This window comes from Anser anser, assembly GCF_964211835.1.
Source record: "Anser anser genome assembly, chromosome: 2".
Classification (NCBI taxonomy): Eukaryota; Metazoa; Chordata; class Aves; order Anseriformes; family Anatidae; genus Anser; species Anser anser.
In genome coordinates this window covers 76,515,770-76,542,924 of record NC_139721.1, presented here as the reverse complement: position 1 = coordinate 76,542,924, position 27,155 = coordinate 76,515,770, and the positions used below count along the sequence as shown (strand labels likewise).

Below are 27,155 nucleotides of genomic sequence, written 5' to 3'. Positions count from 1 at the left end.
GATGATAATAGAGGAGGAAAGCGACATCCATTGAATCAGTGCAAGTTTGGTACTACCCACCATGAATAACCCACCACTAATATTCTCCCACAAGAAGAATAGGTGTTTGATTTAATGGTGAAAAAATGTATGGGAAAACAGGTAGTTATGTCCTCCCAAACAGCAACAACACAAAATGTAGTGCAAATATTTAAAGCAATATTATAAATACTCAGTATCTGCTAAACTGAACCTTACGAAGCTGGAACTGTTTGTTTTCAAGAATATTTTAAATTGAAGATTGATATTTAATTATGTAGCATTAAGGTAACAAATGAGATTGAATTATTCCAATAGCTAACTGCTGATTTAGAGTACCTGACTGAAAATAAAGAATTTACAGTTGCTTTAATGCTTCCAAAAACAAATGGAAAATAATTGCATACACAATTTCTTGTACTAACACAATGGAGTTGAAATTGTTGCCAGGTAGAAAGAGTAGTTTGCTGTAAAGAGCCATCAGTAAGCCTTACCATTTATTTCTGTGTACAGCAGTACACAAACAAACCACTTTCTTCTCTTATGTGTGAGCTGCAGGCTCTTCAGAGGGTTTGTTTGTGCCTTCAAATTGAAATCTCAAGAATCCTGATGGGAGATGTGATCCATCTTTTCCCTATCAACAAGATGGGACTGCTTGTAGTCACTAAATCCTAAAAAAGGAACTTGTGTTTTTTCAAGATCACTCTGATCTTAAATGTGCCTTGCAGTCTCTATGCTTGTTTTACACTTAGTTATTTGCAGGTGAGCAGACACAATTTTGTTCTACTTTGGGTTGAGAATTGACAGTATGTTTGAAATTTAAATATCTGTCTATTTCTCTTAAATTACTTCGTAATTACTTTACTCAAATGCATGTAGGTTATAATAGTTCATTACTGCTTGTTAAGGTACAAAATAAAAACTTCTATCTAATATTTAGTGAGTTCACAGCCATGTGCTTCAAACTTCCTAACCTTTTTTTTTATCTTTTTTTTTCCCCAGTTTGGATATATTTCTTAAAGTGCATTGAAGCATTTAGGCTAAATGGTGCAGGGAGCCCATGTATGTGATCCTAGCTGGCTACGTACATCCCCTAGTGAGCAATAATAATACGAAAAGAACGCTTAAAAGCCAGATGCAATGAAGATTTAAACATACTGAGTTCATAACATGTGATAGTTTAATCATTATTTAAGCTTTAGAAATGTCATAGCATAATTACTTTAAGAATGAGTTGAAACACTTTCATGTGCAAAAATTTCTTTCTTGCTTCAACTTTTTTCCCCTCCTGGGAAAGTTATGCTTTTGTGAATTTTGTGGACTTAATCATGTTGGTTGATTGTAGGCAAATTTTCAGTGAAAATTCAAAATCTGAAAGGTTAAAAGGTTAATATAACATCTAAAATATATATTTTAAAACTATGCCTATATTTTATGATCTTTAAAGAAAACTATGAAAATATTTTTTTTTTAATTAAAGAACAAAATTTGCAACAAAAACAGTTAAATGGGAAATGCTTATTAAGGGTTATCTGCAGAGTCGGGGAATAGAAAGCTACCATATATTGGCTTTTTAAGCATCCATGCAGGATTAATTCAACTCTCCTGTGCATGTGATATTAATAACCTCTCAACGTACATGAAGCCCTGCCTCCTTCTGCGCTTGTAAGGAAAATACAAGGCCCAGAACTTATTTTCTAAATTTGTCCTAGATCTGGAATATTCTGATGAATGAGATTGATTTGGCAATTGATAAACTGTCGGTATGTAAAATAGTGTCATAATCACTGTCTGCACTCAGATGCGAGCGCTTCCACTATTACACAGCCTACTGCATTTTTTTTTTTTTTTTGTAATATGAGCCATTCAGGTTGGATTTGGGAAAATGTCAGTTATAATGAGTCTGCCATTTCTGAGAAACAAGCTGGGGAAAAAATATTTTCCATGTTAATTTTGGGGAGAAGGGGGGTTGTTTGCACATTTTTAAATGGAAATCTTTGTAATCATCCTCTTAGCAAAGACTTGCAGAACACAAAATTTGGCATTTGTATTAGAGATGTATTGGGAATTATTTCTGGTAAAATTCATTGAAATTTGACTGTCGTAAGTCTCTTTAAAATTTTTCCATGTGTGCTATCAGAGCTAAACCAACATTATCATTTCACATACCTTAAGGTTTGTGTCACCTGCTGTGCTCTCGTGAGCTTGTTTGTGCTAACCAGCACGTGAAGGTATTGTCGCCGTGGAGCCACTGAATATGCTGTGCGTTGTAGCTGCTGGGGTGAAGCTAGACTGCCATGTAACACGTGCAATGCCCAAGGCATAACCCTCGTCTTTTCTCTCCTCTTCTCTTTCGCTTGCTGGGCCCAGACACCACGGAAGAGTCAGCTAGTTCCTTGAAAACTAGGAGAGACTGCGATCAGAGATGGCATAGGGGAGGATTAGGTGGGTATTCTTTAGCGCAGCTCTTTGTGCATGGGGACAGGAGGAGGTCACTGTCAGCAGCGGTTCTGGGAGGTCCCGTCTCAAGCCACGCGGACAGCGCGGTGCAGCCAGAGCCTTCCCCTGCCCCACACACGCTCTCACAACCCAAATCAGGAAATCTGCTGGGTGGATGTGATCAGCTCCACCACTCACAAACGAACCTAATGAACATGAGAACATGTTCGAGTTTTGCAGAGCAGCTAACTGACTGTTGAAGGTGTCACTGTTCATATTCCCGACGCTGCATGTACCTCTCGGTTTGGCAGCCCCAATCTGAGCTCTCTGCCTGCGCCGTGTTCTCCTACTGTGTGCTACTGTGATGGGAAAGATAAGATAGGCTGACAAAATAGTCATCAAAAATTCACCGAGATCAGGGTGAGCTCTACATGATGAGAGGAGCTATTAATATTTTAAAGGCTGCCATCCATCCCTACAGGCACCAAAGTATTGCATCACCGTGTGTACACTGCAGAGGAGCAGCAGTCAATAGATCCGATGTGCTGGGGCCTGGGGAAGGACAAATTAGCATTTCCCATACTGACCGACTGGGTGTAATTAAGTGAAATAAACAGGCTTATCTGGGGGGGGAAAAAAAAAAAAAAAACACTCATAAAGTATTCTGAGCTGAAAACCAGGGCTTCTTTATCAAATCGTTTGGTTGGCTTTATTTAGGCTTGGAATTTCTTTCCCAGACGGTTTGTTTCTTTTGAAGAAAGAGACGTGCTCTGTAACTTGAACGGCATAACGCTGCTGATTGAGGGGTAAAGAGACACTTTAATTTCCGTGACTTTTATTACTGCAAAGCCAAAACGTGGCACGCGTTTGACGCCTCCGAGGGCCGCCCGGTGCACAGCGCCTGCGTGCTCTTTCCCTGAGACTTGCTGACGGCTCCATCCCTCTCCCCGCAGGGCCCAGCCTCCTCTCCCAGAGCGCTCTCCAGCTCAACACCAAGCCCGAGGGCTCCTTCCAGTACTCGGCCAGCTACCACAGCAACCAGACCCTCGCCCTGGGCGAGACGGCAGCCGCCCCGCTCCCGGCCCGCAGCGCCCAGGCCAGAGGTGCCATCCAGAGCTACAGCCAGGTAGGTTTCCTAAAGCTGCCCTGCGCTCTCCCACCCGAAATCGTGCTGGGGAGCGGCGAGGAAGGAGAGCTGCTCAGTGCTCACCAGCTCTCCGGTGCTTGCCTTTTTGTCTTGCTCGAGGCATTGTGCAGCGGGGTTGAATTACCGCCTTGATTTCTGTAAATCTGAAGCGGTTTGGCTTGCATGGTAGTAAAATAATCCTGATGAGAAAGATTTACACGCCGGTTTTACTTTCTTGCTTGCATATTTGGTGATTGAATGTTTAGCCATGTAAGTTTGAAAATTTGTGCTGCTGTGCTGCTGGGGAGTCCCAGCTAAGGACTAGGACCTTGCCGCGTTGGTGTCAGGTCATTTCAGAAAGCACTTAGGTGCCAGAGAACAAAAACAAAGTCAAAGTGACACTAGATGCAAAATCTGCTTGGGATGCCAAGCAGAGCCAGGTGCTGTTGCCCACACCTACCTGTAAGAATCACTTTTTGCTTTTTCTTCGCCATTCTTTAAGTCAAACAACTTACCAGAGAGCCACATGTACATTTCAAACTTTTTGAAATTCGTTTCAGATACTCATGAAAACTTTCTCGGTCTCTCTTCCTGTCTGAATGATTGCCTCCATTTTTGACACATAACCCCCTCACCTTTTGTGCTTTCCAGCACGACGTCAAAGCCTCTCACTGGGAAGTTAAGCTTCAGTTTAGACCAAAATTTCTCAAAGTATTTATGCTTCTGTACGTAAACAAAGTCTGACTGGGTTTCACAGGTCAGTTCAGGTTATTATCTCTTTTTAGAACTTAACTGCCACGGTAAAGCAGACCATCTCAGTGTGACACTAGGACACGTTATCATTCAGGATTCTCTAGAAGTGAGCTGCATTTGAATTTCAAAGCCTTAAATTGCTAAGAGATTTCAAGTATTAGTCATCGCACAGCTTGTGGGATACCAAGAGGCATACAATATTGCATTCCCCCAATTTGCTCAGAAAAAAAAAATCCTCTAAGACTGAGAAACGAAATAAAACACGGTTAAATTTCATTTCAGATTGGATATGTATTTTTTTTTCTTCTGTCAAGAGTTTAAAATGAGCCCGTGCAGTGGCCAGGTCTCAGGGTTTTCCTGTGTTTACCAAAGAGGCCTTCCCTGATGCTCGTGGCGACTGGAGCCAGCAGGAGAGCAGGACTCCAGAAGGTGGAGGCTGTAATACCCAGCTGTAGCCTGCGCAGATGTCATCGGGAGTTGTGCTTCGTGGAAAGCATCGTAGCCAAGGGTTAGCCTGAAAGGGTGGGATGCATTCTTCAAGGAGTCTAGAGAAAGGAGTGAGCCAACGGGTAAGGAACAGGTTATAAGAGTAACAGAGCAGTTGAAACAAGCCAAAACAGAAAAGAAGAGATGAGAAAAGAAGAAAGAATCTGAAAATAATAATAAAAAGTAGTAGAAGGAGGAAGGAGGGGAAAGCGTAAACATGCAGTTGCCTAGGGTTTTGAAATATTAATATTCTTAATAAAAATTTTCTCATAATGATGGAAAAGGATGAATTTATGAAGAGGGAAAAGAACAGTGATCTAGATTTTTTTTCATTTAAATTACACTGAACAGCCATTGCTTAGTTCTGAAAAATTCTCATGAATCGCCCCAGTCACACAGAACTGGTTACCTTCAGTAATGTTACCAGTAAGTTAGCAAGGTAACCTTGCATATCTTTTATTTTTATTTTTTCCTTATTCTGTGTTCCTCCAGCTTATATGCTAGATGTTCCTGCAAGGAAATAACTCATGGAACATAATAAACAATAGTTCACACCATTATATTTCAAAGCATGTTAAATTAAAATATATGTTCAAAGTATTAACAAACTGCCACATAAACTATGAATTAACACCATAAAAACAAACAAACAAAAAACATGTAAAGGATGTTTTAAAGGGTTATACAAGAAAGGGAAGAGTCAGTTAAGAAGTTCTGGATATGACCATTGCTGATCCCACAATTAAGGAGAAAAAAGCCAATCCTTGGAATTGTTTTGCTATCCCTATTATAATTAAAATAAGCCTCAGGAGTCATAACTGCTCAGATTGTGATAATTTCCTTTTCTGTTTGTGTGCAAGGAGTACAGCTATCTCTGAACATGACTGATAGCCCGAATGTGTGGGAAAATATGTAAATAGTCCCAAGGCCAGCTGTGACAGCAAGAACAATTTCTGAAAATGCAATTGTATAAAAACCAGGAACTAATTAGTCTTGGGATTTCCTGTATAGAGCTGCAAAGTGCAATCTAACATTTTTGTCAATTTGGAGGACTATGTTATAGATCATAGAGTTTTTCCAGTGCTTTGAGTACTTTAGAACAAAACTTTAATCTTCTAAGTGCCATGGGAATTGAATTTCTTAGCAATGACTGCTCCTGTGGCAGGAAATTATTCTGTTTCCCAGCTGAGAACAGCTTCTCAAACGTGGTGTCCAGATCCTGATACGTCCTATATTGATCAATTACCGTTATTTGCAAAGAGTCAGTAGTGGCTTGTGTTAGGAAAAGCAGCAGATTTTGCAGATGAGTTACTCAAAGGTGAGCGCTCTATTTGGACAACATGCAATTTGTGAACAACTGATGGGGTTTACTGTCACAGTGAGAACAGTGAGCTTACACCGTAGATATATATAATGTATATAATATAAAACATAGCATGTAATACAACTGGTGGGTGTTGGCGTGCTCTGCCACGTATTTGCAAGGGGAAGGGACAGGAAGTAAAACTAGTTAACGTTTCTGGATGAAGATTTTTTTAGCTGATCATGTAACTTTCTCAGAGGCTAACCAGCAACTGAGGGAAATCACTACTGTGTTTTATCCTATGCTCCTAAAGCTTCTGGACTGAACATGATGGCACAGAATTTGACAACCCCTGAAAACAAAAAGAGCCTTGAAAAATTATTTAACAGTTAATTTTTCAACTTGTCTCCTTCTTCCTATAGCCAAGTTGTTAAGTGTGTATTCATCAGACCACTGTGTCTCACGAGCCCTGTTTAGAGTATTAGCACAGGGGCACCAGAATGTGTTCAGTTGTCAAGAGAAAACTGTAAGTTGGCCCTTCTCAGTTAGAGTGTGTTTCCTCCTGCCACGAGTCAGGTGATGAGCTGCCTGGTACTCTATCCAAACAAGATCTAAAATAAGGACTCCACTTCTGGTAGGATGTGGCAGATGATGATCTGTTTAAAATTGGATTCCAAATATGAACATGAGAAGTACAGGAGGCAGATGAAATTTTAGGACAGATTACTCTTACTACTACTACTCGCAGAGAGCAAGTCACCAGCAGAGTTTATGTTAGTGAGAAATTGGTCTGCAGGATGCTGGTTTGATCCTACAGGAGGTAATGACTGCAGCTTGCGGTGCTGCTTTAAAACCACAGCTTGACCATCTCTGGACATTCTGCAATGATCACACACGATTCTGTCTGTGGGTGTAGAAGACTACGATGGAATTAGCTACATTCATCGATGTATGACCTGTGAGATTAGGAGCAGGTAGGCTGACAAGTTTTCCTAATAGCGTTGGGGTATGTTTTGCAAACACAGTATAGAGATGACCTTGCACCGGTCATGACCTTTGTGTTGAAATTGGGAGAAATAAATAAAAGAGGCCACAGCTGAAGGATTCCCAGGTGTGGTCTGGCATCTGTTACCATATGAGTGCATTTGAACAAAGGACCTTCCTAGTTAGGTCAGAAACTTTTAAATGACAGCAAAACAGCCTGGCAAGGGAAAGACCCTTCCATAGGTGCTGCCCAAGGACTGAAGTCTGCATCATGAAGACTAGGGAGGGATTGTTAAGCACTTTCCATGCCCTCTTCTGCCCTTTGTAGAAGAACATCGATAGAGGTTTTGGACCAGGGGAGGGTGATACCTTGAGATAAGCCATATGGGAGGTTCTTTGAGTTGAAAAAATAAAAATACAAAACCCTCAAGACTGGGAAAAATAAAAATACAAAACCCTCAATAGACTGGGAAGTCTTGCAATGATTGAAAGAGCACAGAACATCATTTTGATTGTGAAAGGAGAGTTGGATCCTTAAAAGACAACCCGTGTCTCTCAAAAACCCTTGTAAGGACGATCAGGTTTGCTGCCTACAGCTGACAGCCACCACGGATGTTCAAGAAGCCAGAGCAGCAGTGTTTGAGCAGCCTGGAGGGATGCCTTCCACACAACTTGAGTGTCCAGTTGGAAAGTCCTTCCTAGAATCAAGAGAAAGGTCTCCTCGTAGGCAAAGACGTGCTGTATACGACTGTCTTCACAGTCACCGGATGTGACCGTCTTTTGGGAACCTGCCCAGGAAGCTGGGAGAAGTCTCAAGATGTGGTGGTGTGCTGGGGTTTGAGATGTTAAGGGCCAAGCAATCCCTGAGAGCTCCAGAGAGCTAAACGGAATGAAAACTGGCTTATTTAACACTAAACCTGCCATGTACTAAAAATGCTTGTGGAGACAAGTTCATCCAAACCCAAAACAGGCAAGTAGACTTGCTCAAAGGTAACCCAACGTTTCAGTTTCTTCTGTTCTGTCGGGGAAGTACACAGGACATTGAGCACAATCCGTGGTTTCCTAAGGGTAACCGGTACTGTGCTGCAAATTTTCCAGCATGTTCCTGGAAAATGTAACTTCATTTAATTCCCAGGAACTGACTCTAAAGTCTTTTTGCGTCCTTATTGCTGAGACTCTGCCAGCTGCATTGACAGACGTTCTGTTCCTTCGCACCTATGAAGCACAGAGGTACAGAATCTACCAGTTTTTGCTTTTGCATTTTGGCACGCCTAGGAAAAAAATAATTTGAAGGGATTTTAGGTGATACACCAAACACATCTGCTGCACCTGCTAATACATCCATAACGGTCATTTTTTTCTCTGAGACTTGGGCTGTTCAGTTTTTGTTGGTTTTACACATTGCTCTTCCCTTTGGGAGCAACTTCCAAGAATCAGCCCGCTGATGTTTCAGTAATTAGCAGCCCAAAGTTTTGCTTAAGCTGTCTAGCCATCTAGGATTTTCTAGCTCCTTATCCATGAATAATTTTCAGCAGAATAAATAATGCAGCATGGTTATTTGCCCCTCTCAATGCTACTTTATGAAACAGCAGTCTTGTCTAGCAGTGTCTTCCGTTTGATCTTTTTCAGCCAAAGTTCTGATTTAAATTTTCAATTTAAATTGACTTCAATAAAAGCAGATGCGCTGAAATTTGGCACATTAAAAGTGTGAATAATGGCAGGCAAACATCAGTTAGGCTGTTCTCTCTAGTCCACCATAACCTAACTGGACACCCTCAGTAATTTTATGTATAGAGCTCTGCAGATCTTGTTTTGTCAGGATCAGTAAGAAATGATATTTTAATAAGATTAAATAGGGAAAGAAAATATTTTTCATAGCTATATTAATGTTCTTGTGCTTTTTCACGCATTTCTGCTGTTAAAAAGGATACGACAGAACCCACATATTGAATCCAAAGAAGCAAAACAGGATCCTTTTCTTTAGAATACCGCAAAAACTGAAATTTCTGAGTCTTAGAATAGATGTTTACAGGGCTGGAGAAAGAAAGTCCTTCATTTTTTTTCATGTCTGTGAAGCAGATTGATGATGGAGGATATAACAACTGGAAAGCAAATTTGCTCTCAATTTATTAGTTTAAACACAGTTTCATTATCAGGTTGACAACAGTAATGGATAAATGGAAAAATAATGGAACAAATACCATTGTATTTCATTCCTCCATACAAAGTGTAATGTCACATCACAGGATGAACAATGACGTATGGTTGTCTTAAGCAACAGACAAGGAGAAACCCAGGGAGAATCTGAAATGCATTTTGCCTCTGAAAACATGAGTGGAAAATAAGAGCACACACTTGTTCCTCTGAAAAAAATAAGAACCTCACAACAAATTTAAGACAGGTCTGAGATTAGTCACAACTCAGAAAATGCTGCATGCTAACATTGCGTTGCAATCTGTTCATCCAAAAGTTCTCTCCTTCACACAGAGCAAATGCTTGGCTTTTTACAAAGTGCTAAGCACTGTGTTTTTAATTAAGCATTTAATTCTCGTATCCTCCACTACATCTCCTGCCCTATAGCAGACCATCATGATGTAAGGGATTTTTTTTTGCCTTTTTTTTTTTGAATTAGCGCTTGCAGAATGCCTACAGCTTTATAGAGAGAATATGGGATAATATTGGTTTACTTTAATTACTATAAGTCCTTGACATATCAAGCAGTGTAAAAGTAGATTAGAAACAGAAATTATGTATACATGATGACAGGGCTTGCCTGGAATCCTTAAAACCAATGACAAACTTAAGTTACCAGGGTGTTCGCTACACCCTGGTAACGGTCCACATTATTGTATTTTGGAGCAATTTTGAATATTACAAAGTACACTATTATGCCTGTCCATTTTAACAGTCCAAAAGGTAAAAATTTGTTAACAAGAAGTAGCGGATAATATAGCTGGTTCAAACAACCTTTTGTCACGTGCAAACTTTGCTTTGTACTTGTTGTTTTAAATCTTGGCAGCCTGCTTTTGTTTTATAGAAGGTGTTGCCACACAGTTTAAACCTTGAAAATGAAAACCGTGCTCTTGTCAAGTGCATTATTGGAAAGCCAGCTGCAGATTAGCCCTTCTTTTCTCTTTAGAGATGGTGAGAAGCTCGTAACGGAAGTAGCTTTTAAAAGTTCTTTGATGTTCCCAGCGTTTGCCTTCCTCGTTTTTGTAACATGTCTTTCAAATGAGCAACTTGGAGTTGTCGGACACATACGAAAGCTTCAGGAGGCGTACTCTGTGCTGTGGGGTGCCTACCCCCCCGGCCACTGTGAGCATGTCCAACTCAACCGTGAGCAGGCTCCTGGCACCTGTGGTGCCCCTGCCCGCTCAGGACTGAGGCTGCACAACAGCTGGAGGGCACAGCTCACCTCAGATCTGTAGGGATATAGAGGGCTCGGCAGTGCACGGAGCCTCCCGGAGCCCCTCTGGGAGGCTTGGGTCTGTCAGCGCTCCCCTGAGTGCTGGTGTCCTCCCTGCTGCTAACGGAGCGGCTCCTCCAGAGCCTTGCCTCTTGTCCATGCCTAGGGAAATACTCGGTCTTCCCCCAGGAGCACCAAGTGTTCAAGATGAGGGGCAGGGCTCCAAAAGTTAACTGCAGAAGGCAAGGGACCGAACATTTTTCAGTGGGAGGAGATTGGAAGAAGTACGCGTTTCTGGCATTATGGACCTCCTATATGCTGTATTCCCATCACTTGTCTTGTTCTCAGTTCCTGCCCCAAATCGCCTGTTGGGAGTCCCAGTGAGAATAAGCCCAAGTTTCATGCCGGGAACGCAGTGCTTTTCTGTGTTTTTTTTTGTTGTTGTTGTTGTTTTTTTTCCCCTGTAGGGTGGTATTAAAAAAAAAAAAAAAAGCCGCGTTTCTATTTAAACCTGAAGCAGCGCTGCTGTGGGCATTCACTGCAACTCCGAATCGAGTCGCAGAGCCCACTATTAGCATTTTAAAGGCTTTTCTGCCTCACGAAACCTGTAGCTGAGAGAGGTGCTGTGTCTGAGCGAAGCACCGGTCAGGCCGATTTCAGCTGCACTGGGGGACTCGGGGGGGATCTGGGGTGTGGAGGGGCAAAACCGTGTGCACGATGAGGAGAAAAACGTGAAGCGAGGTGAAATGAAGTGAGGTGAAATGAGATGAGGCGGGGTGAAGCGAAATGAAGTGAGGCGAAATGAGATGAAAATGAAATGGAGTAATAAAAAAATAATAAATAATAGATAATAAATGAAATAAATAAGAAGTAAAAGTAAAAGAAAAACGAAAAAATAAAAGGATGAAGTGGAGTGAAGTGAGGCGAAGTGCGCGTGGCTGTGACAGGAGCCCGCCCGCCCGCTCTGTGGGTCCGGCGGCGGCCCCGGGCACCGGCGGGGCGCCTCGCGCACCCCCCCGCACCTCGCACCGGGCGCCCCCCGTCCCCCCCCGGCCGCCCCCCGTCCCTCCGGGCGCCCCGCTCTGACTCCTGTCTCTGCCTTTTCCTTCCCGCAGCAGGGCCCGGGGGGCCGCGGCGCCCAGCCGGGCGGCCCGGAGCCGCCGCCGCCGCTGCCGCCGCCGCCGGCCGCCGCCGCCGCCCCTCCGGCGCGGGAGCCCTTCGCGCCCAGCCTCGGCAGCGCCTTCCACCTGCCCGAGCCCCAGCACGCCGCCGCCGCCGCCGCCCGGCTCCACGCCAGCGCCACGCTGCCGCCGGCGCAGCGGGTGAGCTCCCCGCGGGCCCCGCGGGCCGGCGGCTCCCCCGGCAGGCCGCCGCGGGCCGGCCCCGCCGCCGCTGCCGCCGCCGCCGCCGAGGGCGCCGCCTCCGGCTCGGCGCAGCGCCTCTCCTCCTCCTCCTCCTCCTCCTCCTCCCCGCGGCAGGCCCCCCGCCGCCCGGCCGAGCCCTCCGGCGCCACCGGCTCGCCCCTCGACGTCGCCGCCGCCGTCGTCTCCTCCGCGGCCGGACCGCCGGCGGCCGCCGTCCGAGCGAGCTCCCCGCCCGCCGCCCGCTCTAACGTTTCCTCCTCCTCTCCTATCCACCAGTTAAGCTCCGCCATCGGCACTTACGCCACTCTGTCGCCCACCAAGCGGCTGGTTCACGCCGCCGACCCGTACGCCAAGCACTCCCAGGAGCTCTTCGCCACCGCCACCCTGCAGAGACCCGGCTCCCTCGCAGGTAAGCGGGGGGCTGGGGGCGAGCGGGGGGCACGGCCCCTTTTCTCCCCTTTCCTCCCCTTTCCCCCTTTCCCCCTATTCCTTCCCCTCCCCGGCAGCGCTCCGGGCTCCCCTGGCCGCCGCCACCCTCATCTCCCCCGGGCACGGGCGGCGTTTTGGGGACCCCCCCCCCCGGGAAGCTCGCCCCCCGAGGGCCGGGCTGCTAACACGTCTGATCTCTCCGCAGCCCCGGAGTTTGAGCAGCTCCTGCAAGTGAGGGACCGCTGCTCGGCCCCTCCGCTAAACTGAGCATCCTCCGGCGGTGGTGGTTTTTCTTTTTTTTGTGTTCGCAAAATTTCCAGCTTCATTGCTATAGTAACAGCTGCTATGCTCGCATGTTCTCTTCCCTGACATAAATAGACTGGGAGATAAATAGGATGCGTTAAGGGGGTCGGCTGCGTTTATCAGGCAGGTACACAACTTTCTTGCCGGAGTCAAAGCCTCTGCTCGTCCCCTTTCGCCCGTCCTCCCTCCCCTGCTCCAGCACTCACAGAGTTCCTCTCTCAGACGCCTAAAAATACAGCTTCAAGTGACTGATAATCCAATACACTCTTAATTTATGTCATCGGAAGAACTACTGATTTTTTTTTTCCTATTTAAAAGGTGGAGGCACGGGTTGGAAAACTTTTTTTTTTAAACCTAACACTGTTCTTAAAGTTCAGAACGTGTAAAAGGACAGCATCACTGAGCGATGCCGCTACACAGTTTGATCACTCCTCTTGTCAAATATTCATTAAGCCTTTCTCAAATTACCACGTGTTCTGTTTAGCAGCTATTTTAGTATAACTTCTTGCAGTCACGGAGAAGAGACGCTGTTGACCACAACTATTAAGTACTGCCTTTGTAGAATAAAGCGAAAATGTAGAATTCCCAAAGACTTTATATTTTGAGGAGTTTTGCAACAGCATGCTGTAACAGAGTTGTTTGAGTCTCAATAGGCATGGGGGGAGCTGTCAGTGTCAATGTAATTAAACGTAAAACTTGTATACCTGTGGGTATCTACTACCAGCATTCCCCTGATTCTCCTTGTCTTTGTTCTAGGATAGACGTCTTTGCCCATGGAGGTTTCTATCAGGCACAGTCCCTGTTTCCTTCATTTTCTTTTAGCAGTGGAATTTGCGTTGTACTGAGTTTTTTTTTTCTTTTGGAGGCATCCTTTATAGCATTGCACCGTTAGCCCTGCGATGCTAGCTGGAGGAAAACTTGTTCAGTAGGGCTTAAGGCCCATCATAACCACCCCAAAATGCTTCACAGTGGCAGAGAAGCTGTTTGTCCTACACTGGACCCAAGTCACAACATGGACTTGGACCGTTTTAGGCTGTTTGTCCAATAGTTGCCCTACGTGGGGTTTGCTACTTCCGTTAAGAAACTGGCGTTGATTTTCTTAGGTTGCTTTCAGATAAAAGCTTTTGATAGACTTCTGCGTCTTGCATGACGTCGGTACTTCCCTCCCTGCCTCTGTTTAGGACCTGTCGTGAGGAGTTGCTCATGACTGATGTGAGGGCTGGGTGAAAGAAAAGCTGATGGATGTATGCATTTAGGAAACGGCTGGTGTATTTTGTGGGGATCTTAATATGAGAGGGGAATAGTGCTTGACTATCTGAACTTGATATTAAGTTTGCAAAAGAACACTTAACTTTTCTGAGTGTTGTGCCATTTTGAACAGACATAGTGAGCGTCCAAGTTACTGTGTCTCTTAGGGATTTGTGTTTAGCTTATGCAAAATCTCAGTGCCTTATTTTATAACAAATTGAAAATCCTACAACTGGAGAATTGGGTGATAGACATGCAGAAATAGTGTTGCCACTTAATAAATAAATAAATAAATATGTGGAAGCAACACTGTGTTAGTAAATACTGTTGTTGTTTTTTTGTTGTTTTTTTTTTTTTTTCCTTCCCACAGTGGTGACAGGCCTTTCAAGTAGTCCTTGCAAGGATCTCTATCACATGACCCATTCTTTTGCAAAAGTTCCCTATTGTGTACCCGCTGCCATTATTTTCCATTAACATTCTGTAGCATGTTCATTGTGGCCTGCCAACCATTCAAGCAGTTATACATCTGCTAACAGTGTTAAGTGCTTGACTAATCTTCTGGACTTTTACTGGATTCACTGAAGTCAATGGACTACTTAGTCTTAAAATTAATGTATGCTTTAGAGTGAGCCTGGATCAGATGTTACGGATACTACTAAGGCAATCTTCATTCCTGTATCGTCTTTTTCTTTTTTCTTTTTTTTTTTCTATAAGCATTTTTGCTCAGAACAGTTTTTGTATTTGAGCTGTGGGTATTGTATATTGTTGCAGGAGTTTTCCAGTCATTGCATTAGAAATCAAACCCCTTGAGAGTGAGAGCAAGCAACTGTATGTTGAAAGACTAGTGTTCAATAAATGGGATTTTAGCTGCTTGTTCGCTACATCCAAAGATAGTTTTTCTTTGAGGGAGGAGGAGGAGGAGGAGGAGTGGAGAATGGTTGCCACATTGCACTGATTAATGGTTTGCCTACTGCGATTAATGCAAACTTGCATTGGTATGTATGTGTCATTGCAGGGATGATGTTACTCAAAGAAATAGGTATTTTTTTAATCCCCAAGAAGAAAAAATAAACATTTGTAGTAATTACTGGGAATACAAATAATGCATGTTTTATTTTTTTGCATTATGTTAGTAATTCCTACAGGAGCTGTCTGGTTCATGAATACTGCTGTGTCTCAAGGTGCTAACAACCAGAACGGTGTCAGTGCCAGGGCTGGGTGTCTAACAGAAAGACCTTCAGATATAATTAACATTTCTTAACGTTTTAACTGAAAATGTTCAATACCAACACAGATTGCCCAAAAGTGAAACTGTGTAAGACCTAATTGAAGAGATGGCATCATGTATAATGATCTCCTATAAACTAGGTTATAAAACAACTTGAAATTATCAAAATAGCAATTTATAGACTGCATCTCAAATTTGAAATAAGGCATGCAAAAGCATGCAGTGACTCAGTTTTAACCAAGTAACCTTAGAAACGTCCTCAGAAAGGGGTTTCAGTGTAGTTACACTCAAGCTGTTGCCACTGCCAAGTGTGCACGTGTATGCATAACGTGTGCATGTGTATGTAGTGGTTCTTGGGACTGTGCAATTGCTGTGCTTATTCTTGGTCTAGCTGCTTCACTGCTCTGAACTGCAATTGCAGTTTTGGCAGTAGCTTTCTGATCTGTGCTGCTCTGAAGCTTACTCTGCCGACAGTTCAAGCAGCGATACAGATCACACAGGGCAGATGGCAACAGAAACACAGGGAAACTCTTTCAATAGCCAGAGCATTGCACAGGTGCCGGCTCCTCTGAAGCATCTCTTGCTGGCAAGAGTCAGATGCATGATCCGAAGAGGTTTGCTGAGGACCAGAGGGAGAGGAGGCAATGAAAGGGTGTTGCTGAGGTAGTTTGTGCCTCAGGCTATGTGGTGGGGGTTGCAGAGCCGCCCCTGCCTTTTCATCCATCTAAAGGAAGATTAAGGGCACATAAGACAGTGGAAAGTGATTTTATGCATTGCTTTATTACAAGTTGCCCTTAAAAGCTAAAAGGGGAAAAAAAAAATGTCTGAAGACTACATCATACTCTCTCAGCTGTACTGAAAATTTAGGTTTAAGAAATGCATGTTGATGTGCATCACTTTGTATAGCGTTAGTTGTTAAGAATATAATGTGGCCACTCTGTGTGTAATGATGACACGTTACAAACAAGAACTGAAGCATGTCTTAGACACTCCTGCTGCCACTTATTAAAACGTCAGTGCTCAGTCTCATGTTGGCAAGCAGAATCTTCTTTCAGGTCTTGTAAAATCAGAAAGAGAAGTCCTTTCTGAAGTGGGACTGTGTGCATGTGTTGTATTAGTATTACAGTAACGCTGGCTTATAAAAACGTGGCATGGGGTAATATAAAAATATGCTTTTTTACTCTTTATAGTGCAGAGTTCTAAGTTTATCAGGGTCTAAACAGAATCCTTCTGCTCCTTCATCTGCCTTGTCTCACTCTTCTCCCTACTTGCTGGGAACCTTCCTTTGCCCTTTCTCCTTCTGTATGCTTTTCATTGCATGTGACATGTTGAACCTGCTTCCCTGCTGAGATGTATGGCAGGACTGCTATTTAATGGTGAGTGTTGACAAGTTTTAGCGTTTTGGTGTGTAATCATAGGGGCACAGAACAGATCAGCTTATGTGACTGTGTATGGGATAAATGACATTACCACTAGTCTGGATTTAGATTCCCTTTCAATTGTGTGAAAATATCAAATCATCTAGATATCGTTGGCTCATCACCATCTTAACAAAAAATTATCTAGTCAAGTGTTACAAATTCTCTGGTAAATCACAATGTGCTGTGCATTTGTGCTAGAATGGCTGTATTACTGCTTGCAAGCATACATGCAGCCACCCCCTTCCTTCATACATGGGGAACAAACAACTCTTTCAGCAGAGTTAGTGTTAGAATCAGTGTTAGACCTAACCCGAGTTAAAATCAGCCTCTTCAAGGGCTTTAAACTATATGGAAGTATTATTTTTTTTTAGAGTGCATCAAAACCAAATTCCCACCAACGTTTGGAAATGCAGGCAAGACTTCACCATGCGCATCATCATTTGGCTTTTGAGCAGAGCATTGTAAATAGTGAAGGTGCAAGCAAAGTGTTATCCCCAAGAGCTAAGCCAAAGTGGATCTAAAACCCCAGAATTGAAAGCGCCTTGTGCTTTAAAATCACCATCTGAGGTATAGGGCTGAACTAAGTCTTCTGTGGACAAGTAAGGAAGGAAAATCTTTTTATTTTTTATTTTTTATTTTTTGTCTTTAAGTTAAACAATGAGACAGGCTATCAATGTGATTGATGATAACAAAAAGGACACTCACTTGTTTCCCTTAACTATTTTTCTTTTATTTTTACAGAATCTTGTGAGTATTTCTTTTACGGGGAGAACAAAACTGCTTCATTAATTCTAGTCAAAATGGTTTTCTATTGATTTTTTTTCCTAGGTTCTGTTTGTTTTGATTAGCTGGAAAATTCCTACATCTGCCTGTCAGAGCCTTTACACATGACAACATTCTTAATGCCCTTTTGTTCTGGGACAGACAGTGCAGTTCCAGTTTTTTTTCCCCTCCTTATATTCTTGTTTTGAGACTTTCTTTCAGACAAAAAAGCAAAACAGAAGGGTTTGAGGCATCCAGTAATATTCCAGATACTAATCGGAGTCTTATAATTTGATAACCCTATGATCCTGTTGTTTTTTTCCTCATTGTAACCTGGAGGTTAGAAGTGCAGATGCTGGACTCTCAGCTGCTACAAATACACATCTCAGTGTTCACTTTGCTTTTCCTTTGCCACTAGTTCTACTTCCACCTATTCCTTCAGTGATAATTCTGTTATCAATTGTTTCAACTAAAACATTTACCCTAATGCTCAAGTCCCCCTTGAACCTGAAATGGAGAGTCTTCAGCGATAAAGCAGAAGCTGTAAGGTGAATGTCTTTGAAATACCTTGTTATTGCCATAGTTTTTGTTCCTGTGTCTTTCAAATCTAGTTTGCATGTAATTAAGGAGAGGCATAATTGACAGAACCAAGTAAAGAGGCTCCGTTTTCATGGGTATGTCTCTGAGCTAAAGAACTTGAGCTTTGACTTCCTGTGCGAGTAAACACTATGGATATGTCTGAATTTGCATCCTGGCCATAACCTGTCCCTGCGCTTCCTTTTCTTGATATGGTAAATCAGTTGGCTGATCTTCCTGACGGTCTTTCAGAGGGGTAAGAAAACAAATAAGTATTTCAAAATAACAAGCTCTTAGGTGAAGAAAACCAGTTTACGGCGTTGTTGAAAGGAGATCCAACTGATAGGAGATTACAACAGTTTAACTGAATGTGGGAAACTGAGTGTCAGTGGCTGTTCCTGGATTTTTAGGTGAATGCAACATCAAAGATGCTTCAGATCAGCACTGAGGCCTTCACTGTTGCTTGTAACCACACAACCTGGCACACAGTTTCTGGCCTCTGGTCTTGAACTTTTGCAGTTCACCCATAATGCTGGATTCAAGTGCTGTTCCTAAGCTTGCAAGCCACCTGCAGGAATTTCTTAAGCATCAGAGTAGAATTTCAACAACCTGTGCTTGTTTACCTGCTGAAAGGAAGTATGGGGAGGACTTGGCAAAAAGCTAGCAGAGAAGAGTCAGTGTCTGTAGCAGAGAGCCACTTCATCCAAGGATATGGAATCCTTTTGTCAAATTTTTGTGGCTACTGAAATCCCACAAAATTATATCAAGCTGAAGAGCAGCTTTTTGGAGGCCTACCTTTATGGAACTTTTGTTTAGCAGTATGAAAACCCATTGCTAGCGTTGACACTAATTCATAGAGCCTTTCCTTGCTTATGTTCAGCTGTATTACTTTCAGGTTTGAGATTACAGTAACAGTTGGGGTCTCAGGGACTGTGATGGGCCCAGACTTCTGGGTCTTGAGGCCAGGCTGCTGGGGCTGAGTCTTGCCTGGGCCTGTCTGTCACTACTGCTTTGTCCTGTGGGCCTGGATCGTGTCCCTGCATAGCTGGCTGCCTCTTCAGTTGCCAGGTACGTGATACTGGGCCCTCCCAAATGTCTTTGGCCTTAAACTCATTTGCTGAGAGTTGAAAGGAGTGCTGTTAGGGGTGATAAGGGAGCGTTAGGCAAGGGGAAGGTCTCCTTGAGCTCCAATTTCTGGTACTCAGGCTTTTGGGGCATAAGTGGAAATACTTGCTTGTGCTGTGTGGTGTAAATCGGAGCAAGCATTGGTCTTGCTTGTGTGCTGGGCCAAGGGAGTACAAGCATGAGCTGTGGCCTCCTCGTGGTCCGGAATCCCATTGCGAAGCATTACACAATAGCCTGGAAACGTTCGTTGTGAAAGCTTCAATACGTAGTATCAGAAATCTTTAGGTATATAAGGGAAGGGAGGACACACGCACACACCTTCATTATTATTGTACTGGAAAACTTCATCATTTCTGGTTGTTGTAGTGCACAAATCGTCTGCAGTAAACAGAGTAGGTGAGATCTAGAAAGTCAGTGCAGATCTAGTCAGTAGCATAACCACTCATTTGCTGGGTTATCTATCAGCTTTAGGTTCTCCTCTGCACACAGCAGCTTTAAAAGAGTGCAGGTGCTTGTAATCAAAAGTTAAAGTGGTTAATTACGGTAGGAAGATTACAGGCTGGGGAAATGAGGAAGGTTCCCTTCACTTAAGGACAAAACCTGGGTGAGAAAGTGTCTGTGTTTGCCCATGCTGAAGTCCAAAGTGTTTGCAGGGCTTGTGGGGAATGTGTTAGCTGCCAGTGGTGGCTGCCAGAAAGTGTGCTGGACCAAATTCTCCCTGTGAGCAGCTGTGGGAGATAAGAGGCAGTTTCGCTGTAAGAGTGGGGTCGAACTTGAAGATCACCTGGGTATGGACTCAGAGCAGACAGAATACTTTTTGGTTTTAATAGGAGTGGTATTAGAGAGGGCAGAGGGAGATTGTCTAATGATAATGAATTCATGGAACTGTGTATTATTGTGAGTGGGTAGAAGCAAAAGTCAGAATTTAATACGCTGAAATCAGGAGGCCCAAGTGATGACTAATCTTACAATTACAAGGCAAGGCATATGAAACTGCCGGTTGGGTGACATAGGTTTTAATAATAAGTACATCAGACAGCAACTTGTAGTGTATAAATGAAGAATAGAAAAGTGCGATATTTTAATACAAGTAGCTGGGTATCTCAGGCAACCCCCATTTATCTGAGAAAATTTTTGCAGACCCTTTTCCATATTTCTTTCTTTCTCACACGTTGTATGTCTATAACTTGCCTTGTGGCCCCTTACCCTCCCCCTCCAGCCCAGCTGCGAGCCCATTCCGTTTATCAGATAGCCAGCTGTGCTGCGCTCAGGCAGTAAAACCTTTTGATCATAGGACTAAAGCTATCCTTGGGCTTAAACAGTGTTGCCTGGGAGGAAAGCAAGGGTGGAGAAGGAGCTCTGGCCCTCTGATGCTGGGACAGGTTTCCTGTGACAGGAGAGCAAAAGGAATCCTTCTCACAGGGGCCTTCCCTGAGCCCCCCAGTTCAGCAAGGATCCAGATATATTTGAGTCTGCTCACCAAAAGGTGCCAGAAGTTCTTCAGAGGCTTTGTATTGAAGCCCTAGGACTGTGTTTTGCAGCGGAGGGTGAGTTGGATCCTTTCTGATGTTTTTGGGAGGAAGGGGAGGCAGAGAAGGTGGAGGGAGACAGCCCCTCATGTGCTGGGAGCGAATATGCACAGGAGAAAGGGAGGATGAAATAAAAGAACAATTACAGACCCGCTAATCACAGTGCTTTGTTATACATTACAACAAAAGCTGATTTAAAAGATAATACAAGATGAGAAGGTAAATGGTTAACGGGGTAATTTGCAACATGAGTTCACCAAAGCCAGATTGTGTTAGAATAACCTGCTCCCTGACCTGTTCTTAGATTATATCTGATGTGGTTCTGTTTCCTACCAGAACTGTGAGTACACATTTTCTGTAGTACCACTTGGGAAATAGTTAAGCTGGAAAAGATGGATATTCTTGCAAGAATGGAGTTGGGCAAGGACCTGGTCAAAGGAGAAGTGCCACTGTGTCATTTTGAAAATAAAATTAGTGGAAAGGAAGCGTGCTACTAATAACGTTCCGCAAGAAGAACTCTTTGGGGCACTTGAAAAATATTTTTTCATTTTTTTATCTTGGCACAAAACCCAGGAACATGCCAAGGAAGCTTCTGGTTAATGTGATCTTAGGAAGCATTTCCTGAACAAAGGAAGATAAATCCTGCGTAGAAAGAATTTCCCAGATCAGGGGGAAAAAACAGACCTGGAGCTGAGCTGATAGCACAACTAATAGCTGGTTACAAATCAGGGATCTTTGGCTGAAAAAAGAGTGGGGAAAGACCTGGGTGACCTGCTAGTCTGCAGTATGTCCCAGCCACCTATCTTAGAAACACAACAGAATATTTCATGGCCTTATCATGTAACAAGCAAAATTTGGGAGTGTTAAGTGTGGTAAGGACTTTATCTGGGGAACTGTGTTCAACTGTGAGCCTCTGGGTTCAAGAAAGACTCTTTCCAGTCCTCTTCTGTTCTAAACTAATTTGTCTGAATGCTCAAGAAATTAAGAAGCCTGACTTTAGCTCGTATAGCTGCAATTAGTAAATGGAGGCTGTACATCAAGACTAATTAATCCTGGTAAGAATTAGTAATTTCATGAAGGATTTGCCAGGCTTTTTTTAAAGATCAGTCAAGGCCCTGCTGGCATTTGGGGAAGTAGCACCTGACCAAAGAGGGAGTGAAGGCACAAAGTAACACATTAGTGGCATGTTTTTGCACAGCAGGCTTTGCTGTTAGGGCTTTGACTAACCAGCCGTGATGTGTTTGGTTTGTATTCACAATCTTTGTGGTAGCTAATGTTCTTCAGTTTTCCCTTGAAGACTTGAAAGTGGTAGCCACATTGAAAACAGAGTGGCTCTCGAGTCATAATTGCACTTTTTCTGGTTTCTGACCGAGCTTCAAAGCTTATTCATAAAAACTTAGCGTTTCTTTCAGTCTGAAGTTGGAGTTCTTGTCTGTGTTGCACCTAGAGCTGAATTTGAAGGTAATGCTGGACCTAACTGAACAGTCTTCTTCAAAGTGATCTAATTTGTGTCCTGCCTGGCTTAAGATCCCATCCTGAGTATCTGGTAATTACTATTTTAGTCCCAAATCTCTGCTTCTCTGAAGTGTATCATGCAAGTCGCTGCTTTTCTCTGTCTTGCAGTAAGATTCAGACTGCTTTTGTAAAATTAGGCCAAACTTAATGCAAATGTCTTCATTTGCCGGTTGTATGATCACAGAAGTATTGGTTTCGCAGGTAAGGATGGCATCCATTTGATATGCAAACGATGTTGATTTGCATTTATGAATAATCAGGAACTAATTGTGGGACAGTTCAAAATCCCTCAAGTGTCTGTCACCTTTGGACTACAGTGCATCTTGTCATTCAAATGAAACCACTGTTAAAGTCCTCCTTGAAACTGAATCCCTCCAATGGTTTGTCACAAACTGTTGTTATAACTACTGTGAACACCTTTCGTATGTTTCTTACCTTAAGCCTGCCGTCTTTTTGCTGGTGGCCTGTCAGCATTCGTCCCTTGCAGCATTTGTCACAGCCATTTCCTCTTAGCTTGGCCTTGGAGTTACAGGACTCTCATAGGTTATTCCTTTCCTTTCTGTGCTTTTAGGGAAAATCTGAATCTGTGAGATTAATGACACACTGCAAAGTCTTTTTTACTGTTGGTTTTTTTTTTTTGGGGGGGGGCCAATGTGTCCTTTTGTCTCTTTGTTTGTTTTAAATACATTACTTGGGAGGAAAAAAAAATGTAACCATCCATTTCATTTTTTGTTTGCTGCTTATTTTGGAAGGGTTCACATATGATTTTTTCTGAGTTCTTGGAAGTTTGATATTAAATGCTTACTATTATTGTTTAATTGCTCTATTAATAAGCATAATGGATTAAAAGAGAAATTTGTTGGACATGAACTGTGCAGCAATTACCTCATTTTAAACTTTGCTTAAGTCTTTAAGCCCCTCATGGTCTCAGTATCAACACTATTCCTTTTCTTCATCACTACATTCAGCATTTCTTTTATTCAGAGAAAATCTGTTAGAATTGCTGTAGATTATAATGATTTTAATAATAGGAGATTACTTTTAAGTGTTCTAGCAGAGGTCTCGATACGTATGTAATGGGAGCAACCTGAAAACAGCTTGAATAATACTATAACAATCGGTTGAACAAAAAGCCTTAATTGTAAAAGTGGATAATCAGTGGGCTAAACTTTTTACAAGCATAAGTAAAGAATTTAGACTGTATTCAAATTGATTATTTGTAAATTTAATAAAACCTGCATGTTTTCACTCTTGTATTTTAAATGCAATGAGTCTCAAATAGATGATTGAAAACTTGATGAGTACGCAGAGTATTACAGAACATCCAGAGATCTTCCCTTTCTTGAATGTGGTATTGAAAGAAAGAGATAATAGACCCATTTCCCCTGGAATGTCACAGACCTACACCTGGGGTCTTAGTGAATTAGCAAATGCCTGCTGAGGACGAGAAGGCTGCTGGAAGGAGAAGGTGTTTAATATTCTATCAAAAGTGACTTTACTTAAAAGAACAAATGCTATCTGATTTTTTTTTTTCGTTCTCTTGGCGAAATGCAAGTTTGGGTACAAAGTGTTACAGATTAAAATCTCCAGAAGTTAATATTGCTCGCACATCTTATAATATGCAATCTCATTGTAAAAGGAATTACAAAAGATAAGTTGCAAACACTATTTTTTTTTCTGTGAGCAACCCCCAAGTGTGGTGTCTTGGATTTCAGCTGTGTGTAGCAGAGTCTGGAACGTAATGCTTGCCAAAGAAGTATGTGCAATATTCAACAGAGAACAATATTTTTTAGAAGATGCATGCATGGTTGGGATTCATTGGAATGGTTTCTTTGCATTTTCACTGTTAGCAGGAAAAGCTACCTGCTGAAACTGAACAAGCAGGAGTGCCAGTATGATTAGATCAGAAATTCAGCAAAGGCCAATGGAGGAGTATTGTGTAGTTGGACTGAGTTGACGCTTCATTACCCCAGGGAGTTTTGTTTTCTGGTGTTACCCTTACCAAAGTGTTACACAGTGACATTTCCCCTTCAGAATCAGTCCTTTGCAAAGTGCATTCCTTAATCAACACATTTTCTGTGCCAGTTGGAGTCTTCCCTGTCTAGTTTGGTCTAAGCTCTGGGTGTCCATGGCACTTGGTGTGTGGCGGGGAGCCAGCGCAGAAGCAGGCTTCCCTGTTTGCCTTGGTGGAGGCAGTGATAACTTTTTAGCACATCATGCTGGATGCTGGAAGTGGTCTCTCACCCTACAAAGGTCTGTGGGTTTGGGGGTGTGTAGCCTGTACTGCTGCTGCTGACATATCCACGTCTGCCCCTGCGCAGCCTGCAGCCTTGTGGAGGAAGGCAGGCCTCGCCTGGGGGTTATAGGCTTGCTGTTCTTCCTTTTGGCTTGCAAAAGAAGACGAGTTAACTGTCAGGTTGTGCAAAATATCCCATAAAGTGTTTATTTCTGAATATTTATTCTGCATCTCACCAAATACACTGAATGTATTGCCTTAGCACCAGCCTTACCATAGAGCTCGTGGAGCTCCAGAAGCTGTTGCAGTTAAAACTTGGGAATTAATAAATTCTCATTTCTAGTCGGTGCGGAAGTCGAGCAAAACTTCACAGGTCTCTTCTGTTCACCAAGAGGCTTGGTGTTGGTTTCTGGTTGTCGTGAGGCAGTGGTGAGCCCCCCGAGCAGCGCAGGCTGGGCATCGCCCTGATGCTGCATGTGGAAAATGGGGATTCTGGCCATGGGGCGCTGCCTCTTCCAGTGCTTCTTTCCCCTTTCCTATGAATTTGGCAGGACAGGGGGGGAATGGAAGAGGCAGAACTTAGGAGGAGGGAGGGAAAAAGCACCCAATGTGATCATGCAGTTAATAATTTAAAGGAAAAAAAAGTATATGATCTTTGTCTTTTACTTTCTGCCTTGATGAAGGCAAATTGTTGCTGTATGGTAGTGGTTGGTTTGGGGGAGTTTTCGTTTTCAGTTTTTTCTTCAGTGGCAGTTCTCTGGATCAGAAATGAAATGGGAATTATCTCCCTGAACTTGTCTGTCACATTTAATCTGCTGTTTCTTCCTGGCTATCTTTGCCTCTTATCTCTTTGCTCCCAGTCACACTACTTTTTTTCCCACTAACAATTTATTTTTGATAAAATGTTTTAAGCAGGTGAATGCTTTTCAACAGAATGAGGACAGTAGCAGGGAAAAGAAAATGTTGTGAGGAAACATACCTGTTTTTGTTTTTTTTTGTTTCCACCTACACTTATACTAATGTAGAATTTAAAATGAATTTATGGTTATTGGCTTTTTATATGGCTATTGATAACCATAACTAGGCACCAAAAGCACATTGCATAACTAAAACGTGAGCATAGAAAACTGAAAAAAATACTTGTCTTTGTTTCTCTTTTAAATGTGCTTAAAAATGTAACTAACTTCAACATTTGGTTTAAAAACTATTTTAAGTGGGATAAAAAATATGTTGAGATTTCTTATAAGACATAGTAAACGTATCACATTATTTTAAAGATTATTTTATTACACTTAAAAGTATTTTTTTTTTGCTACCTTTCTTTATTTTTAGCAGTGATGGGAAAAGCACTAACCCTGGGTTACAGGCTGGTTTTGCGATGTCCTTTAAGCAGCCGAAGGCAATCTCTTTTGAGGAGACTTCCCTAAAACCCTTAATCTGGTTAATGGACAAATTGTGTCTGGGAAATTCCACGGTGTGAACCATGCTGCTGAATGCGACAATATCCCGGCAGTGAAACTGCTAATAGGTTTGGTGGTGCAAAGATAGTTTACAAGAAGCACCCCAGACCATTTATCATATTACAGTTTAATCTTTTAAATAGAAAGCATGAGGAAAAGCAGTCTAAGATACTAAAGTGAAGCGAGTATGTTCTTTCAGTTTTCAGGGCTTTTATATTTTAGCACATGAGAGATCGTCACAAAAAATAGTATGAGCCACGGATGCAAGAGAAACACATGCATGTTATTTGTAGACATCCAGTATTTGACGTGAATTGAAAGGCATCATACGTAATCAATCAACTCAGTGATGGTATTATTTCCTTCTTTATTTGTAGGGATATACCTGAGTCATGAACAGAGTAGTGGAAGGAGAATGGAAAAGGAGTGTAAAGACAAAAATTTAGTTTCATTCTGAACTTCTGCTGGTTAATCTTAATTTCAACATTTGGGTAAAAACCAAACAAACAAAAACTTGAGACCCAAATCAATATATAGAGTGTGTGTGCATAAAACCTAACCAGATGAGAGAAAGCTAAACCCAAATTAAAAGGAATTCACTCTAGAGTCTATTTTGGTTCTGGTTAGCGCAGATTATTGGTATGCTGGGGGCACAAACTGATGCACCCGAGGTGTGCATTAGCTGGTTCTGCCATATGGCCTGTCCTGTCTTACTGGTTAATGTAACCATCTGTCACGTCCTGACGATTTGTATTCACTTTCAGCACTTGAGTTAGATTTCGTTTTCTTCTCCTCCGTACCTTGCTTTTCATCACACAGTACTGGCATAGACCTGGTTTCTGAGCGTATTTCTTGATGTAGATACAGTAACATTTGTTGTAAGCTGTACTGTCCTTTTCCAATGGTATAAGGAGAAGATGCATGTCATCAGACAAGCACTCTGGAGAGGTTCCTACATACATTTCTGGAGAAAAAGGTCAGTGTTATTACCAAAATTCCAGTTATAAATGTTTGATTTCTTTCCTATCCCCTCAGTTCTCTCTAATTTTGCACCTGGCTTCACATCAGGTTCTTTACACATAAACTAGACCAGTTTAGTGTCTGTAAAATAGGTCGTCTTACTTATGAGTTCAGAGCAGAAACCCCACTGTTTATATCTTCTTTCTCATGTTGCTTTTTCTGAATGAAGCTATACCTCGCTTCACTTCTGTCTTCTGCAAAGCATGTGGCATGCCAAAGCCACAAAAAATGCTGCGCTTCTCCTGTAGTTTCTGTATGTGCAGTCTCGTTTCTATCTCAAGGATGAGCTCGTTGCAATGTTACCATCGTGTGGGTGATTTTATTGTGTATTTTTTCACTTGTAATCTAAGAAAAACTCATTGCAAATTAAATGAGCGATGTTGTCATTACATTTGAAATGAAAAATCTATACAGGCAATTGTGG

At 42.5% G+C, this 27,155-nt stretch overlaps 1 protein-coding gene and 1 long non-coding RNA gene across 11 annotated transcripts in view; one reads left to right on the top strand and one right to left on the bottom strand.

Annotated features, from left to right (window-relative positions):
* Positions 1-27,155, top strand: part of CTNND2 (catenin delta 2) — a 644,756-nt gene that overhangs the window by 359,280 nt on the left and 258,321 nt on the right. For 4 of the 10 annotated variants that reach the window (XM_083825793.1, XM_083825790.1, XM_083825788.1 and 1 more), the window contains 3 exons: positions 2,389-2,463; positions 3,411-3,583; positions 12,156-12,288. In XM_083825793.1, the coding sequence (XP_083681919.1) occupies positions 2,389-2,463; positions 3,411-3,583; positions 12,156-12,288 (381 nt within the window). Of the gene's footprint in view, positions 1-2,388; positions 2,464-3,410; positions 3,584-11,630; positions 12,289-27,155 lie in introns of all 10 variants that reach the window. The other 6 variants (XM_083825789.1, XM_083825785.1, XM_083825792.1 and 3 more) reach the window with 2 other exon arrangements.
* Positions 17,124-19,558, bottom strand: LOC310895029. The gene is made up of 2 exons (XR_014580367.1): positions 19,081-19,558; positions 17,124-18,982 (listed from the first exon to the last, which is right to left on the bottom strand). It is a non-coding gene; the product is annotated as an uncharacterized lncRNA (long non-coding RNA).